Source organism: Brachyistius frenatus, unplaced genomic scaffold (genome assembly GCF_029030835.1).
Source record: "Brachyistius frenatus isolate BFR_SWC_R1_liver_20210118 unplaced genomic scaffold, ASM2903083v1 Contig_17, whole genome shotgun sequence".
Lineage (NCBI taxonomy): Eukaryota > Metazoa > Chordata > Actinopteri > Embiotocidae > Brachyistius > Brachyistius frenatus.
In genome coordinates, this window is record NW_027210616.1 from 5,203,458 (window position 1) to 5,221,137 (window position 17,680).

At 39.5% G+C, this 17,680-nt stretch overlaps 1 protein-coding gene across 3 annotated transcripts in view; it reads left to right on the forward strand.

The window, feature by feature from the left end:
- The window catches only part of pcdh11 (protocadherin 11), a 128,187-nt gene that overhangs the window by 17,218 nt on the left and 93,289 nt on the right, over positions 1–17,680 (forward strand). Inside the window, exon 4 of one of the 3 annotated variants that reach the window (XM_069694512.1) lies at positions 3,081–5,215. The exons of the other annotated variants lie outside the window; for them this stretch is intronic. Within the exon in view, the coding sequence (XP_069550613.1) occupies positions 3,081–3,164 (84 nt within the window). The 3' untranslated portion in view covers positions 3,165–5,215. Of the gene's footprint in view, positions 1–3,080; positions 5,216–17,680 lie in introns of those variants that run through there. 3 annotated transcript variants of the gene reach the window in all.

Consider the following 17,680-nt stretch of genomic DNA (forward strand, 5'->3'; position numbering starts at 1 on the left):
TTTTAAGATTTTTTGAAGATTTGGTTGTTGCTTGGTTGCACTGGCTTTCATTTTTGTTACTGTTTTGATCACGATTATCACAACTGCCATTCATCCAATTCTGGGTCAATTTCATGATATTGCATCAATAATTGATTTTGTTTGATGAGGTGCTTGCTTTTGTTTGTGTCTAGTCTCATATTGCACACAGTTTTCAGATGTTTGGTTCAATTCTGTCTGTTTTGCTCCCAGTACACTTCAATGTGTCATCTACCAAGCTTAAAAAATTCTCATAGCATAGTTGTGATAAATGACTGTTGATCCTGTGAAGTATTGTACTTAGGCTAATTTATGAAGACACCCACACAGAGTGGATAGTCATTCCCTTCATCCACCTTTTATTTGAAACCCTAGTTAAAGGCAATATCTGCCATGGTACATTATATATAAGCCTACTACATGCCCCTGGTACCAAAGATTCAATCCATAATGTATTTATACGACACACTGACGAGTTGTCAGAATGATTTTCCCCTCTTATGGGTAGTGGCTGCCCTGAAATATGCAGAAATATTCAGTCTGTGTTTCAACAATTCGGAATTATTATCCGTTACGAATTTTAAACATCAAGGATTCAAATTGATTTCCACTTGTGTTGCTGATCAGAGTGGAGTATTTTTGTGCATATAATTTAAAATCAATGAATACATAATTAGTAAACATTCTCCTTAATCCTCAGGCTATGTTTACATCTGATTATTTCTGAAGTATATTTATCACTCCTTTAATATGAGACGTATTTAATGTATAAAATTCTCATATTTTGGTCCCAGAATTTGACTATTATCAAAATCTAATATCTTTTCTCATTGGTTGTACTCATCAAACACTATCTTCAGTGATGTCAAGCTCACAATATATCTAATTTTTTCCTTCCCCTTGAGCAAGTGACAAGTGATTCCTCCCACTATAGACATTAGATTTCCCACAAGTTTTAAGAGTGCTTATTTAAAGCCTGTGTCATGGAAAAAATAGCATGAAGCTTTGCTTGATGAGAATCAGTGGCTGCAAAGGTTAATTAAATGCACTAAAGGGTTAATCACTCGTAATACTGTATGATTAAAATCACTGTAATTGGTTTGCGAAGGAGGCTGATAAGAAAGAGGAAAAAAGGCAGCCGTCCTTAAAGATTATCAGGGGATATCACAAACTATCCTTGGAGTCACGTTCTGAGGATCTGAAGTGATGTGACAATAGATGACCAGCAGCCCTGTTTGTTGAGGCCCTATTATAATTTCATCTCTCTTTGATTTAATATGTGTGCTTTTTCAAGAAACACAAGGTTTCAAGGTCAAAGACAAACACTAAAAAAACTGCACTTCTTCAAAAGGTGTAGTTCTTGCTTTTATCTGATTAGTAAAAAAAAAAAATATATATATATATAAGCTTCACTTTGTCTAGGTGCCAGTCCCCTTTCAGAACAACCTAATACCAGAAGCCTAAAATAAAAGATCATGGACAGGATACTGAGTTTTCCCTTTTCATTCACTAAAGTGACACACAGCGCTCTAGTGCTTTTACAGTGATCTCTCATTGCCACACACCCAAAGCAGTTGAAAATACAGAAAGACAGAAAGCCCACCCATGGAATAACAATGGGGAGGGAACGCAGATGGAGATAATTATGCTTGAAGGTCACCAAAATGTTTTCAGGGACTTTACAGATGTAGCTGATAAAGAGTAAAGCTTGTAAAAAAAATACTTCAGAAACTACAGATTTGTGCCACCATATGGCTTCATTATACAACACGAGCTGTATTTGCAAATGCAAACATCCTCTTTTCCCTTCTTTCTCTTCCCAGTTTTTATGCATCTCATCATTTTCTTTTAACCCTTACCCCCTTTGATATTAGAGGTCAATCCGCCTCCAGTGATGAGGAGTTCTCGTGAGAGTGTGCTTTAGAGAAGGCAGATCAAATGACTACCACCCTGCTTGAGTGATCTCAGACCTCACCATGAATATTCAGAGGATAAAATGACTAATACGTTCTTTTGTTTGGCCCATAATTCTGGGGCCATAGAGCATGCGGGGTCGCTGTTTAATGAATCTAACATCCACGGCACACTATAGGAGAAAGTTTTGTTAGTGTTTTGTAGTATCACTTACACATACATTACAGATTGATTAATTACCCCATAGACCTCACTGTAAGTGTTGTGGTTTTGCCGTATTTGGAATGAAATTCATGGTACTCTCAGTTTTGTAACTATAAGACAATATAAATGCATTGGATAATGAGGGCAGCAGTAAACTAGATTTTTGAACATCATCATTTATTTCTGTGGGTGAAGGTAAGGGCCTTTCACACCAGCCACCAACAGGATGGTCTGATGACAAAGTGTTTGTGCTTACTGGTAGTGGGTGATTAACCAGGGGTAGAAGCTACGATTTTAAAAGGCAAAGTAGGCTTGTTAAACAAATGTAATGCCATCATTAAATCCTAGGGACTGATTATGATTTTGTTCGTATCTTATTGTCATTATTTTGTTTTTCTGTTGAGTCATTGCATCTGTAATCACTGTGCCTTGCTAACGTAAGCACTATCAGGTCCGATTCATCCTGATTCCGATATTCACAGATGTGTTGCTAACTTTGCGAGGAACAGCAAAATGTCATATTCTGTACATATCAGAGGACCCACTGGCAAGGGTCCGAAAGAAAGAAAGAGTGGGCCTAAATTGATCCAAACGTTTTTCTGAGGGGGAAATGAAGAGTGCTGCACTAGTGTGGTGGGAGAGAAAAAGATAAATTGGGAGTGATAATTGGATAAGATTGCATGCTCTGATAAGTACAGGAAAATGCACAAACCTTTGACACCTGTAGCATTCTTCAAGGAAACCTGACAAGATAATGACTCAATTGCCAGCCGTACCTTGAAGAATGCTTTTTATTTTTGTAATCTTCTACACTCTTTTCAGAGATTTTTTTATTGAGTTTTCAATGTAGCTTCATGCTGATAAGGCTACAGCTTAGGCTGCTCAGAGCTCAATGATATTGTAACTACAATCTCCCTATATCTGTCTGTCTCTCTATATTTCAGGAAATGGCACTGAAACCACCACACTATGGCACACTCTGTGGCACAGGTACAGCTCGCTCCCACAGGATTAAAATCAATCTCTAGCTCCCACTACCTAAAGAGAGAAAAAGAGAGAAAAGAGAGAGAGAGGGCAGAGGGAGGAAAGAAGGAAGGCAAGAACTGAAGAGGTGAAACAAGTACTTTACTGTCTCTACAGCCTCAAACCCCACCTCTTCATACAATCGAGCGGAAAGATGAATTTGGAGGTGGAGGTGAAAGGGAATGGGAGTTGGGGAGTGTCTCAGAAAAAGAGACGTGCTTCATGTTGCTGCCTGAAACTTGACAAAGCTCCTCCTGTGAATCTGTTGGAAGTTTGAAATGTTTTATTGAGTCCTATGCTATTATTTACCTGTGTCAGTGAGGATGATATTGTATGCCCTGAACCCTCCTCAAAAATCTCCCACTCCAGCACCCACTCTGTAAAATAGGTGTCAAATACAGTCAGTAGATTTGTAAAGTATGTTTATATGTATGTATGTATATCTATCACAGAGTTGATGGTGTTTATATTTATTGATTGCATTTCTTTGCATTGTTTTTAAAACTGCCTGGTGGCCATTTTATTTTCTTACTTTCTATTTTTTTGTATCGTTTGCTCTATTTGGGCTTGCTCATGGAACTAATAATGTATTTATGCTGCAAGGCCTACAATCCATAGGCTTACATAACTATTGAGCCCACTCCCAGTTTATCATGTCTGTCACCCTTCGCCTCTTTCTGTCCCACTTTTTGATGCCACTGATAGCGAAGTTAGCGACGAGCGTGGCTAATGCTGCAGAAACACGCACGGACCCCACAATACGACCACATTTGTAGCGCTTTACAACCGTGCTAAAGATCGCCAAGCTGTTATTACACTGGGAGGAATGGTAGGACAAGTTTAATACTTTGAGCTAAGCCACAATCACAAGGGACTAACTGCTGGGGTTATAATCAAAAGCTGTTTATGTAGGGCAGATTTGAAGAGCACTAAGCCTAACCTTTTGTGTGTCGCTTTCAATTCCTAAGTCGGAAGTGATTCAACCTGTGAGATCCATATTAAAATGACTCCAGATGGTAAAAAAAATAAAATAATAATAATAATCCTCAGGCGGTCGTTGATATAAGTTGGTGGGTTTAAGCAAAAATGACTTGACTTTGTGCACTTATTTACACTGAAAAAAAAAATATAAAAAAAAAAAATCACATTTTCTGATGAGAAGAACACCAAAATGAAAAGGTAATCCAGGATTCAGTTTGAAAACAGCAATAAGTTAACATTTGACAGAAAATCCACTACAGTGTAATTAATACATTTTTGGGCCTTCTGTTCAGAGCATCATTTTCCTCCACTTTTACTTCACCCATGGAATCATTATAGTCCAGTATGGCTAGAATCATTTCTGCAGTATACACCAGTAACTGGCTTGATGGGTTAGCAGCATTGTTGTTCAATAGTCCTGTTGATTGGTAAGCTAAAGACTTCTTTGATAGATAAGGCCGTAAAGGCACCTTCAGTACATACATATAACCATAGAATTAGAGTCATTAAAATGGACATAGCCTGTGTAGTCACTTGGAAATGTACAGATGGACTGGACCAGAGGCTGTTTCCCACTCTTGTACAAGACTATATATAGTTAAATGAAATTACTGCACGGGCCAGAAGCCTTTTTGATTTTGTTCCAGTCTTAATATGTCATGGTTGTACAGACTATGTCTATTTTAAAGCTTTTAATTTTATGTGTGTCACCTCTTTGTGAGGCAGGTTGTTATTATTTAAGGAGGTATGTTCATGTAATTATGGTATCAAATGTATTCACTACTGCGTAGGAGCCACAGTATGAAATATACATAGCATCCTAGCACTGTGTAATAATTAGACTTGCCTGATCTTTGGGGAAAAGAAAAAAAAAAAAAAAACATACGTGGGGGAGAGCTTTTGTCCTTGTAAGGGAGACAGAAAACCTAATTTTTATTCAATGTGAAGTACAATATGCACCTTACATGATCTTTGTAATTTACTTTGATTTGCCAGTGTGGAGAAAACTGTAAATGTTTTGTTTATGTATGTGTGCGCTTCTGAAATTTATTAAAGTCTTTTGCATTGTATTGCATATTTTGAAGACTCTTCTTGTTCATTGTTTTGAGCACTCAATATCCATTTGCATCACTCAGTTCAGTTCTCTGCACACGATACTGTGTTTGCTTTGTGACAAGAGTCAAACACATGCTGTAGAATAAGCTGTTGTTTTTCTCTATGTACAGTTAATCAGTATTGGTCAAACAGGCTGTGGCCTATAGAAGCACGTGTGGCTCTGCTGGTTCGGACACATTTAATAGGCTCATTTCAGCCATAGAAAAACACCCATACTTTTCTTCTCCATTTTGCAACACTGTAGCACTTAAGCAGGAGAAAGAAATGAAGCAATGGTTTAGCTATACATTGCTAATTAGAAGCAATTACAGATAAAAAGTTATGGAAATTTGGTGAGAACACATTCTTTGAAGTGCTCAGACAGAAAATAGCAGAACAGAAGCTTTTTTTGGACCAACACAATTTTTTTTCTTTTCTATTGTTGTTGTTTTTTGGTCTCCTATCCATGAGAGCTGATAATGATCATTTGATAATGATAACTCTGCTATCATGATGTACAGTAGTGTACAAGCACAGGGTTTTACACATCTGAGAGAGATTGATGCTAGGAGGTACAGCAACTGCGGCTCAAGCATTGTGTTACACTATGTTTATGTGGATTTGATCCAAAAATATAGACTTGAAAGGCATGAAACAAAGCCTGAGTAGAGACAACAGAAAATGTTTAATTGCTTATCAAAGTTACTTCATATTTTGAGACGGAGAGAGAGCTAATCAGTTCCCTCAGGAAAAGTGTCCTTGGTGATTTGAGAAAATGGTGCACACTCAAAAGGAGCATCCGGCTATAGAGTGCATAGATGTCAGCTTTCTATTAATAGATCAATGTAAACCTGTTAAATGCATCATCTTCACTTAAAAACAGAGAGCCAGGATAGATCATAAGGTAGATGTATCTCTTTGAGCTAGATAAATTATGGTTTGATTTTTTTGTGTGTGTGTTATGCATAATTAGGTAATGAAATGTTTTCAAATGAGCCATAAATAAATAAATAATCCAACAAAGCCACAGCATTAATGAGTGTTAACATTTGTGCATGAAGATAGAGTAGGCGATAAATGGATTTTTTTTTTTTTTTTCTGCATCGGAGTGCAAAGTCAAAGATGAGAGCAAGGCGAGGAAAGGAAAGATATTTAGTAGAAACAGGGATTGCTGGTGTTGGTGTAGAACAGAAAATGTCTTTGCTACGTCTTTGGACCGTTTCATTGTTGCTCCTCAGACAGGTGCGACATTCGTGGGCTCACATTTAAGTGCATTCCCTGCGATTTTTTTTATCATCTATTAAATGACTTTTAAAGGTTGTCCTATGGTTTTATTGCAGCATGTCACTGAGGGAAGTGTTTCCAGAGTTTCTCTGAGGACATATTGATTCATGATTTATGAGGACGCAGTATTCAATTTAATCTAACAGGCCAGGAAGCTAGTTATATGTAGTAAGTTTGATTATATACGGTATAATGCAATGATGTTTCTGCAGATGGACCCACACACAGGAGTTTCCACTGACACGCAACGTTTTTTCTTTGTGTTGTGGTGGTGAGGCTGTCCATATGGTCCTCATTAATTGAATTGTTTTTTTCTCTTTCTACTTTCTTTGCTTCAATATTTACACAATGACAATCAGCTCCTTAGTTTCCTGCCATGTAAAATGTTTAGCTTGCACTGCAGTAATCAAGCATGTACGGTTATTATTAGTTACGAATAATGAACTTGATGATTAATCAGAAAGCACAGGTGAAGTTTTGTTATTCTAGTCAAAGCGTGCATGACTGGCCCGGTGACTTTCCTCAACCTTGAAGATGCAATCAGTGCGATCAGTACTTCACCCCTGTTAACCAATTATCTGCTTTGAATAAAGGTAACATAAAACCAGAACATATCTGTAATTCACGTGGGTAACAATCCAAAGGAGCAATTAAGATGGCAAAAAGCACAATTTTCTTCATGTAACATTGATGATACAAGTCAGTCACATTCTCTGCTGAGATCACTGTCATCTGCTGCAGACAGTGTAGAGTGACAATTCAAGATTACAGATTGTTGCGACAGTTTTCTGTCTCCTTCCTAAAACCAATGTGCATTCAGTAATCAGAGCACCACTGCAGATATTTTATATTTCCAAACCTGTGTGAAAGCAGTGGTAGTGAAAGTCTGTGTGCATTTGTAAGACCCTCTCTTTATAACTTGTGAATTTGACTTTGGTGAATTTGGCAGCTGCTCATACCTTCATGCATTTCTAATGCTTTTGTATGTTTTGAGCGGTGATATTATAGCCTCAAACATGGAAGTTGTATTTTGTTATATGGTCGATACTTCCCCTATAAATATTTCCTCTCTTTTAAATACATCAATGTAAATACTATAAATGCTTTAAATCTGAGGCTTTTAATGTTGCGGGTGTCTATGGGGAGGTGTAGCTCAATTTGCCAAGCAGCAAGCCTGTTCAGGGTATGACGTGAAGTTGTCCTGAAGCAATACTGACTGTCTGAGCAGGGGCTATTTATGCATGTGCTGTGCAGTGGTGCAGGAAACAAGAAGATGCTGTTTTTCTGTTGCACTCCACTCAAGGCAACACTCCACACAATTGCTGCCAAATCTCTGCCAAACTGAATAATTCAATCATCCCCCCCATAGCTGCGGTGGTCTAGCTACCTTTGTGTGTGCAACAATCAAATCAGGGTGGAAGCCCGCCGAGTGGTTCTTTCTGAGACACTGAGTAGCTCTACAGCCCGGAGATTGTTTTCATTGAAAACAATTCTGTTGATTAAACGAGGTGTGACTGTGGAGCAGGGATCTGAAGAACATCGATTGCTTGTACAATTGTTTGTTTCTTGTTAAAAGTGTGATCTGAAACAGTAGTTGCTGATGGTGTGCAAAGAGCATATGGTTGGCTGGTGGTGCCCGCAAGACAGTTAGAGTGCTTCTGCCTTCCCTAAAATATCGCAGGTAGAGAAATCCACCATGATCTGCAGTGTAGAATTAATGATGCCTTCTCGTTCAAACGCAAAATGTTTAGAAATGCAGTTGCTGGTGGGTTGGCAGGGCCTCGTCTGTGCTTGATTGTTTTGGTGAATGTATGTTACTTCAGTTGTTGTAATAGGGATAACTGAGCTTTACAAGCATTCATTGAGAGATACTGTCCTCCCCATTTCCTTTATCCCACCCTTCTTTGAGGTAATTGCATGGTTTCAACCGTAGTTTTGCCCACGAACGTTTAACTTTAATCCCCCCCCAGAATACAAAGATACATAATGAAATGATAAGGCGAAATTACCATGTTGTCTTTGTGTGTGTGTGTGTGTGTGTGTGTGTGTGTGTGTGTGTGTGTGTGTGTGTGTGTGTGTGTGTGTGTGTGTGTGTGTGTGTGTGTGTGTGTGTGTGTCAATGTTTATATCTATTATTTTCCCGGCTAGGTCACTGGTGGGGCAGCCACATTCTGTGCACATCTGCAACAGAGCCAGAGTCAGATAGAGGTTGTCTGCATTGATATTCTTCCCTCAATTTACCTTCTTTTTAAGTATACAGTGGAAAGCCTGTCCGGCAATCTATCATGCTGCCGGAGCTGCTAAATGAGCTTTTCATAGCCACGTCCCGCTGTGCATCATTGTTCAACACTATGTGATGCTGTCAAAGTTGTGTAAAGCAGAATTTATTTTGCTGAGCTGTACTAAATACGTAAATCAGTTTCTTAAAGTAAAAAAAAAATGAATGCCTTCACTGTGATGCTACACTAGATGTATTGTGTGGTAACTTGTTAACCATATATCACAAAAACATCCATCCCTGGAAAGGATGTTTTAGCTCAAGACATTTATTCAGTGTTAAGAAAACATGTCATGACAAAATGCAGTGGTATGTTTGCAAACTGAAGGTGGCCAGACTCAAAGGCAACAACTTAAAGACATTGTCCGAGGAGGGCCATGTCTGTGTACTCCTTAATCCTAGTAATCCCCCGACAGAATTCTTGATTTGCTTTTGTAAAAGAGATTGGGAGATGATAAGATGCTCGTCCGCCTCCTTAGAATAGCTGATAATCTGGTTTGAACAGAAGACTCAGGGGGTATTTAGCCTGCCTTAACATTTGCCCAAGCAGATGGCGCTGACGGAGGAAAGGCACAACCTTAGCCTCCAACCCCCCTCCTCCCTCTGCCTGGTCCACTTTGGGGAAAAAAAGAACAGTGGGATGATAATCAATGTTGTTTATTTTGCTGCTTGACTCTTTAAGTACTTTCAGCCAGATTATAGGCTTTTGTAGAGGATAATCGGAAGACCGCAGACAATTGCCTTTTTTCCATCCTGACAGTATCCCCCCACGAACGCGCAAAGAAGGCGATTTAAACTAGATGCCAACTCTTAATTCCTGATTAGTCCCATTGCAAACCCTGTTAAAATGAACCGGACACTGCGCTAATCACTGCATTTCAAACACTCCCTGTTCTGGTGCAGTGGACATACCATATCCAGTCATAAGAAGACATCCCCTGAGCGATATTTCCATTAATACTTGCGTTTGAAGCTGCCTGTTTCTCAGTGTGAAGACACACACACACACACACACACACACACACACACACACACACACACACACACACACACACACACACACACACTATGAGCCCAGAAAATCTACTCCAGGGTAAATGTAACACCTCAGGCCTGAACAACGAATGTGCTGACCTCCTTCGACAACAGACAGAGACAAGCCCCTTCCCATCTATACTGTATGTTGTACAGTAAAAAAAAAAAAAAAGACAGAAATAAATAAAAGAAAGAGTGGCTCTTATTTCTGCTGCACGTGGCATAATTCATATTGGATATAATAACAGATGTCATAACCGAGACACTATCATCTGCTAACGTTGAACGCACGTCATTTCACTGGAACAAAGACGCAGTATCATGAATTTTGAGAAATTGTAGCAATGCCATACCTCTGATAGCGTGCATGTAAGCTGTAAGCATGACTGCATGTAAGCCATTAAGTCGTTTATATTGGTTCCCTAAGCCCACCTCTCTAACCTAATGCCTCCGGCAATCTTCTCAGCTTGGACCGGGCACCTGCAACAAAAGCATCTGAACAAATGAGATCAGCCCATCACCTAATTAGAGCTGCGCATGGCATAAGTGGGCCTACTGGAAAGGTCTGCACATACACGCGGACTGTCCGAGGCATTTGATGCATCCATTCTGTCTTTCTTTATGCAGTTTGTGTTCTATAACAGGATTGTACACAGCTGTCAGGCTCAGTCTGAGGTACAAACACAACACAAAACACAAGCAGAGGCCCCAAATGTATCCTGCTCAGGCATGTACACAGTGCAAAGTTAATCCACACATACACAGGGACATGCTGATTTTCTTTGTCTGCGCTCATCCGGTCACAAGCCAAAGAGTCAAGCAGAAGGGTTTGAAGGGGAATGATCATGTTCAAAACAGCTTGCATGAGACACGCAAACATTATACGTTGTGACTGCAACTACCTCCACAGCTTGATATCTCCGTGTCATATTTGCTGTGATTCACACGGTTCTTGCCTTTATTTTTTTTCCTGTCGCCTTTGCTGTGCTATTTAAGCGCTTCCTCGTAGTAAAAATGTGCTGCATGTCATGTGCTTGAAAACTGATGTCAGCAACACGGTACATATGGAGTCATTAACAGAGAATATTACATGGTGTTCCACGTAATGCTAATGCCAGTCAGTGGTAACACACAGTGTGTAGCTGTGCTCTAATGGCTTTGATCTTTACCTGCTCCAGTGTTAGGACACTGTTGCCTCTTGGAGTCAAAACCACAGAATTAACCTGTACAAGCAAACAAAAGCAAACATCTCTAAGCCCTTAACAAGGTTTGGAACTAATCGCTTTTTCTCCATCAGACACAGCTCCACTTTCTTTAATACCTTCACCCCGATAAAAGCTTACCTTCAATTTACAGTAGGTAGCTCCTACGCGAGGGAACATATTCCACAATAAGGAGGAAAGATAGCTAGAGCTTGAAACATGAAAGGATAATAGAATCAGGGCTATTTTGAAGAGTCTTCTTAAATAATGCGTGTGATACTCACCAATGGTCATAATGAATGTATGTGCACGCAGTCTTCAGAAAGAGCAAGCAACTCATTCCCAGGATCAGTCATGTACACTGTTACATGTCGTCCTGACAGTTTTTCATGGCAGAGGTCTGTGTTGCTTGAATGGTCATGTGGTCATTATGAAGTGATAAGATGCCACGCCAGACGTTGGTGCTTCTCACACACCCTTTGAGATACTTCTTCTAAACCCCTTTGAAGTTATGGCTTAGTTATATTGGTAACTAAAGAATAACTGGTAACTAACATAATTTGAAAACAAACAGAATATCAGCATTCAGAGATCAATCCAGTTTTCCGAAATCAGTGAAAGTGTTGATACAAACTCTGTGCACATTACGACTTATATTTCTCCATATTGCGTTGATGAAATTTGTTTCACACTTCGAGGCATCCTCATTTATTTAACTGGAATGTGTAGCTCTCAATATTCATTTATCCAGTTTTGGAGATACTGTTATATGATCATTTGTCTTGGGACACCAGTCATTGTTGTTATGATTATTGTTGTACGAATATTGTACGAGCCTTCCTTCATTGAAAGGGACGGTTCATTCTCAGGTGATTGTGCAGTCACTTGCCAAACGGTCACTTTGTTCTCATCAGTCTGTATAAGCAGTCCATTCCTTTTTTTTTAACAACACTGCTAAAAACTATTTATTTTCCCCAAAATCTATTTTAAGTTTATTGAAGTTTGCTGATCTGTGAATGCCGGTATTTGGTTGATTTTGGATTTTTGCCCAAACTGTGCACTTGTTATTCAAGATTTTAAGTTGTGCTTCCCATTGTCCTTTACTCCAACAGAATTTTCTTAATTTACAATTTCCTGATAGGAACATGCAGTTTCAGAGTTTTAATAATGAAATCTAAGGCCAGTACATTTTAATAATTTGGCCATAGTCATAATCGTTTCAATTTATAGTCTTCCTCTCCACTAAATAAATTTATAGATAATCCAATTTGTTAAAATATATAAGAACACCTTAATACCATCTGCTTGCAATCACCTTGTTTTGCTTGTCTTCCGTGTATTTGTAACAGCCCGGATATACAAATGATACTTAACTATCTAATAGAATTTCCACAATGTTCTCTCCATTTCCATTTCTCTCTGTTTCCAGCCAAACAAGGGTTAGGGTTAGGATTCAGAAGAGTGGCCCATACTGTATATCACATCCAAATAGATATGTACTTGTACTATCTATGATGCACACATATAGACAGGCTGTGATGACACACACGTGTTCAGACCCAGAGTTAATGGACAGCACTTCAATGACTTCAGTGAATTGTGTCGACCTTATTGTATTGTGTGGATGATTGTGTTATGCTCCCTCAGATAATGACTGTGCCCTACTTTGACTTTGAGGCAGTGACCTGAAATAAGGCTCACAAGTGAAATCTGAGTCTGGGTGAACCTGGAAGTGATTAAGGTCACCCAGACACACCACATGTGTTTGACACCCCTCCCCCACCCCCTGACCGCCCCACCCCTAGTGACTCACATCAGCCAATGTCTGCAAATCCTTAGGCAGTCTTTTGTGGGAATCCTCCTCCATGCAAACATTGACCATTGCTAATATGGGTGTCAGCATGATTAAATACACCAACACACCCATGAAAACAAGCCTAGATTTATTTTAGAACATTATTGTCCTGGGGTACAAGAGAACATCACTAAAATCACGACTGTTTGCTGTCTTGGCTCCTAAATGATGGAATGAGCTCCCAACGACATTAGGACAGCAGAAAGTCTATACATCTTCCGCCGCAAACTAAAAACACACCTCTTCAGACTTTACCTTGAATAATAGCACTTAAAATGGCACTTACTTATAGCACTTTGAAGTTTGGCTATCTTGAAGAAAATTGTACTTTCTTGATTGTTGTTGTTCTGAATTTGTACCCTCATGGTTGAAATGTACTTATTGTAAATCACTTTGGACAAAAGCGTCAGCTAAATTAAATGTAATGTAACATGTTGTTGCCTTCTTAAATGACAAACAGTCTTAAGATTTACGGTAACCAATCATAGTTCAAACTTCACAGAGAGTATAATTTGTTTTAGACTAGGCAACGATATGATATAGATTGTAATCAACTCATAGTGCACAGCATGCTGATACTCCTGTGTCCTATGTATTACCTTTGGATGCTGACTGCACAAAGGGAGAGTCGCTGAGGTTACAAGTAGTTCAAAGGCAAACAGATCAGTGGAGGTGCACAGTAATGCAGTGCAATGTCAGTGAGGCAAGAAATATACCAAGTTTCTAAGGGAATATGAAAATACATCCACGTATTTAAGTATGCATCACATATAGGGAAAGCAAAACATCAAGTGAATGAAGATGAGTGCATCAGAAAAGATGACGCAACACCGAATCCCAGATTCGTCTCAAATTAAACTACATTCAGCTTCTTGATACATTATTTAGTGACTGAAAAGGCTGAGTTTCCTGGTCCAAGTCTCACTGACGTGATGCATACATGTCTTAATACTTCAGGGGAAACATGGATAACATGAGATCATGCCTGCCTCTTGAGGGTAAGATGCGCTGAGTGGATCTCGGCTTGTTTTTGCGTCTTGCAAATCCTGTAGGGGATCCGTGCACTGTTCGTTGCCACAGTCATGACGCTCAGATAGAAATTAGTCTTTCTCTGGTGTGTATGTAAATCAGAGTGGGGGATATAATGAAATAATGAAGACAGCCGCTGCTTTTTTCCAAGAGAGACCGTTGGGACCCACTATTTTTAGACACAACAAAGAGATAGCCAGGGGTGTCCAGTCTCTGGTTAAGTTATGGAGTTTCATCCACTTGTCAATGTACAAGTGCTTGTGTCAGTGTTTCGACACACACTGGGAAGAAATGGAGGCCAGTGTCTCCCTCTAGACAATGTCAATTAAGCCTCTGTGGGATTCAGTGGATGGATGTATCCATGGATGGTCTTTTTTTTTTTTTTTTTTTTTTTTTTATGGTTTAATGTATGATGGACATCATCCCTAAGATCACGAGAGTTGATTCTGAGTTATGTGTGGAGCGTATGCATTGGTCACATGCATGGTAACCCTGTAAGATGACCCTCCCTGCCAACAGGAAATGCTTTGTCACTCAGATAAATGTGGCAGATGAATGCTCAGCATGATCCTGAGGTATTTGTCATCTGGTGTTCTCCTTCTAATGGGTTTACTGATGATGATGGAGGTCAGAGAAGGACCTTGTGCTTCCCACCAGAAGTTAAGAACAGATTCTTAAGAGGGATCACAAAACAGACTCCAACCTTTCAGCCTTCTAGATTGCAGAGAATAAATGTAAACCCTGCTCTCACTGCACCTTTAGCAATAACCCCTATCAAGTCGTCTCCCTTTTGTTTGTGATGCTCTTTCTTAATCTCATTCAGGGTTGCTGCTGCCCAAGACATGCTAGGTCGTCCCCTCATTTTATCACTGAGAACAGTTCAACCATGAATTTATCTGACTGGAACTGTGTAAGAGATGTATTCCCATAATTTACTGTAACACCATTATCTCTGTCAATACAACATTTGAACTTGAAAATGTGATGTTGCAGATACAACAAGACTGAATCTTTGCAAAGTCAGATATTTTATGGCATCCTTGGCAGGTAGGAGCAGGGCAGTAATGCTGCCATGGTTGCCTTTTGGAGATAACACCTCAGAGGTCATTTGAATGACTTGGTGTAATGTGGGTCACCTCAAACGCACAGAGAAACCAACTTCTTGGCAGATTCTTCCTCTCTGGCAGTTTTTTTTTTTTTTAATTATTATTATTAAATGATAGTGACTGGTTGCTTACTGTATATATTGATGATCACTCTGCAGACTATTTCCAGAGTGCAGGGCCACACATATGGGGATGGGTGATAACACGAGGGCCTACCTGTCCACATCACGTTGGCTTGGTGTGAAAGGAATAACAACATCTGTTATCCCTCTATTAGATTTCTCATGAAAACATTATTTAATGTTACAGAAATGGAAACCCATAAATGTATCCTTAACATTGAGGATTTGAATGCCTCCAAAACTAACTGTCCTTGACTACTTTAAAAGGAAAACATAAAAGGCAGTGCATGTCAAGACACACATTCCCCAGCAAAGTGAAGATTCCTGCCTCTTATCTGTTTGATTTTGCACTTAGGGATTCTTTTTTTCTTCATCTTTTTCCCTTCAAACATCAAGTGCCAAAGTCATTTACATGTGCTAGGGGCAAGCAGAGTTAAAACACAGACATACAACTTACTGCTGTCTACAGGCAGTGTATGAAGAAAATAAGGAAGTTGTGAGGGATGAATAAGGTAGCTGAGGAAGAGTAAAATAAAAGGAAAGCGAAAAGGAAGGCAGGAGGAGAAAAATTAGAGAAATGAGGACAGTAGGGGGTGAGAGCAGTGAAACACGGAGAGGGTAATTCAATTTGACTAAAACTCTCTGTCGCTTCATACAACTGGGGGATTGGCCTAACCACCGAAATGAATTAAAATTCATGAACTATTGAAGAGTGAGCTGCCAGTAGAAGGTGGAGAGGATGATACACTTTTAAAGCAGGATATTCCGTTTTTTCTAATTACAAATAAATGAAGCTATTAGTTTACCTTAAATTAAAAGCAGATTCCCACTGAGATATCTGATCCCATGTGTTACTCATTTAAGACTGACTTGGGCCCCTATTGGGCTGACAGGCGAAGTGAAATTAGCACAAATGGGTAGTATCGTCTAACTCCTGCTGACTCAGTGCCCTTTCTTTAGCGTGGAACCAGCTGATGTTTCTGTGCTTGAAAACGAAGTCTGCAAAGTACCTTTTGGTCACAAAAAAAAAAAAAACGGGATAAGATTTCATAAATCTTATACCGTTCCATAAACGTCTGCGCGGTTGAATTTGGCATGGGAAGAACACACTCAGCCGATTATTTGTAATGCTTCCCAAACCAGACAAATCAAAAGAAAATCCAGTGTTTGACTTTGATCCATCCACAATATAAATAACTAATTTATCAGTTGTGCTTAAAGAGGCATACAATGGGAAGAACAGAGAACATTGTGTAGCTGGGATAATCCCTTAGAAGATTTATCCTGACGTTGCCTTGAGGGGAATAGTGGGAGCAAGAAGCGGATCCCGTTCCCTCCCTCTCTGTCTCTCTATCTCTGTTTCTCTGGATACATAGCCACTATCTCAGCTCCTGATCAGCCCTATTTAGTTATATTGCATTGTGTTCTTTGATATTCTAGTTAATCCGTCAAGTGAAGAGATTTAGCCGAAGATTACAGTGATTCAATGAACTTTTGATCACCTATGTCTGTAGCCCTATGGCATTTTCTTGATGCACTGTACAAGCATTTCTATAGATCGCTGTGTTTGTGTGGGTTTAGGGAGGCGGCTGTCTTCATCTCTCGTTTATGCGACTTTGACTGTTCCAAGATATAGTAGCAAGAGCAGTGTCGTTGATGGTCTGACAGCTCCACAGTTTCCCTCAACCTATACTCATGGGCTACTGACAAAGCACAGATGTAGTCTCACAAAGTGTAATTTACCTTAATGTTGTTTTAAGTTTTTAAAAAAAAGTAGGAAAAAAAACAAACTTATATGGCAGCAGCGGGAGAAAAAAATTCACTCCACGAGACCTGGTTTCCTGTTTAGATAGAACGGAAGCCTAATTGCAAATTCAGTTCTGAGCCAAAAAAAACGACCATGAAGTCATGAGCGGATTATTTTTTCTGCGGTCTGGTTAGTCAACCTGGTGACTTGATCTGTGGGCAGGACTCCAACAAACAGACCACAGAAGTGTAATTCCACTTCAGGACTGCCTGAGCCCATCTTACACATTTTGTATGCATGTTGTAACCCAAGGTGAGGTGTGTTGCCTGGCAACAACACAAACAAGCCAACCTAGTTTTGGATAACATCTGTTTTCAGTTCATAATTTTCTATCAGTTGGAGCTCTCTGTATGTGCAATTACTTGAACCAATCACATGCAAAAGCTTTTTCAATCTGGCTCTTTGAGTGCTGTCACTAGTTATTACAGTGTGCGCTATTTAGCAAAAGTGCATTTGCAGTTTGAAGAGCATCCCAAGATATTAGTGGCATCTAATTGCATTACCTGGAGGAGACTGATGGCGCCAGTTAAAATGGCTGGGCCCTGTTCAGGCTGTGTTGAGGGCAAGTGCTTCTTTACAGGTTAATACGTCATGTTTCTGACTGGAATCTTTTGTCGACTAAGTGATTTTCTGACAGCTTTAAGCCTCCACTTGCCTCACCAAATACCCTTATTCCCTAAGCAATCATACATTTTACCATTAATCCACTTTCATCCATGTGAAACTA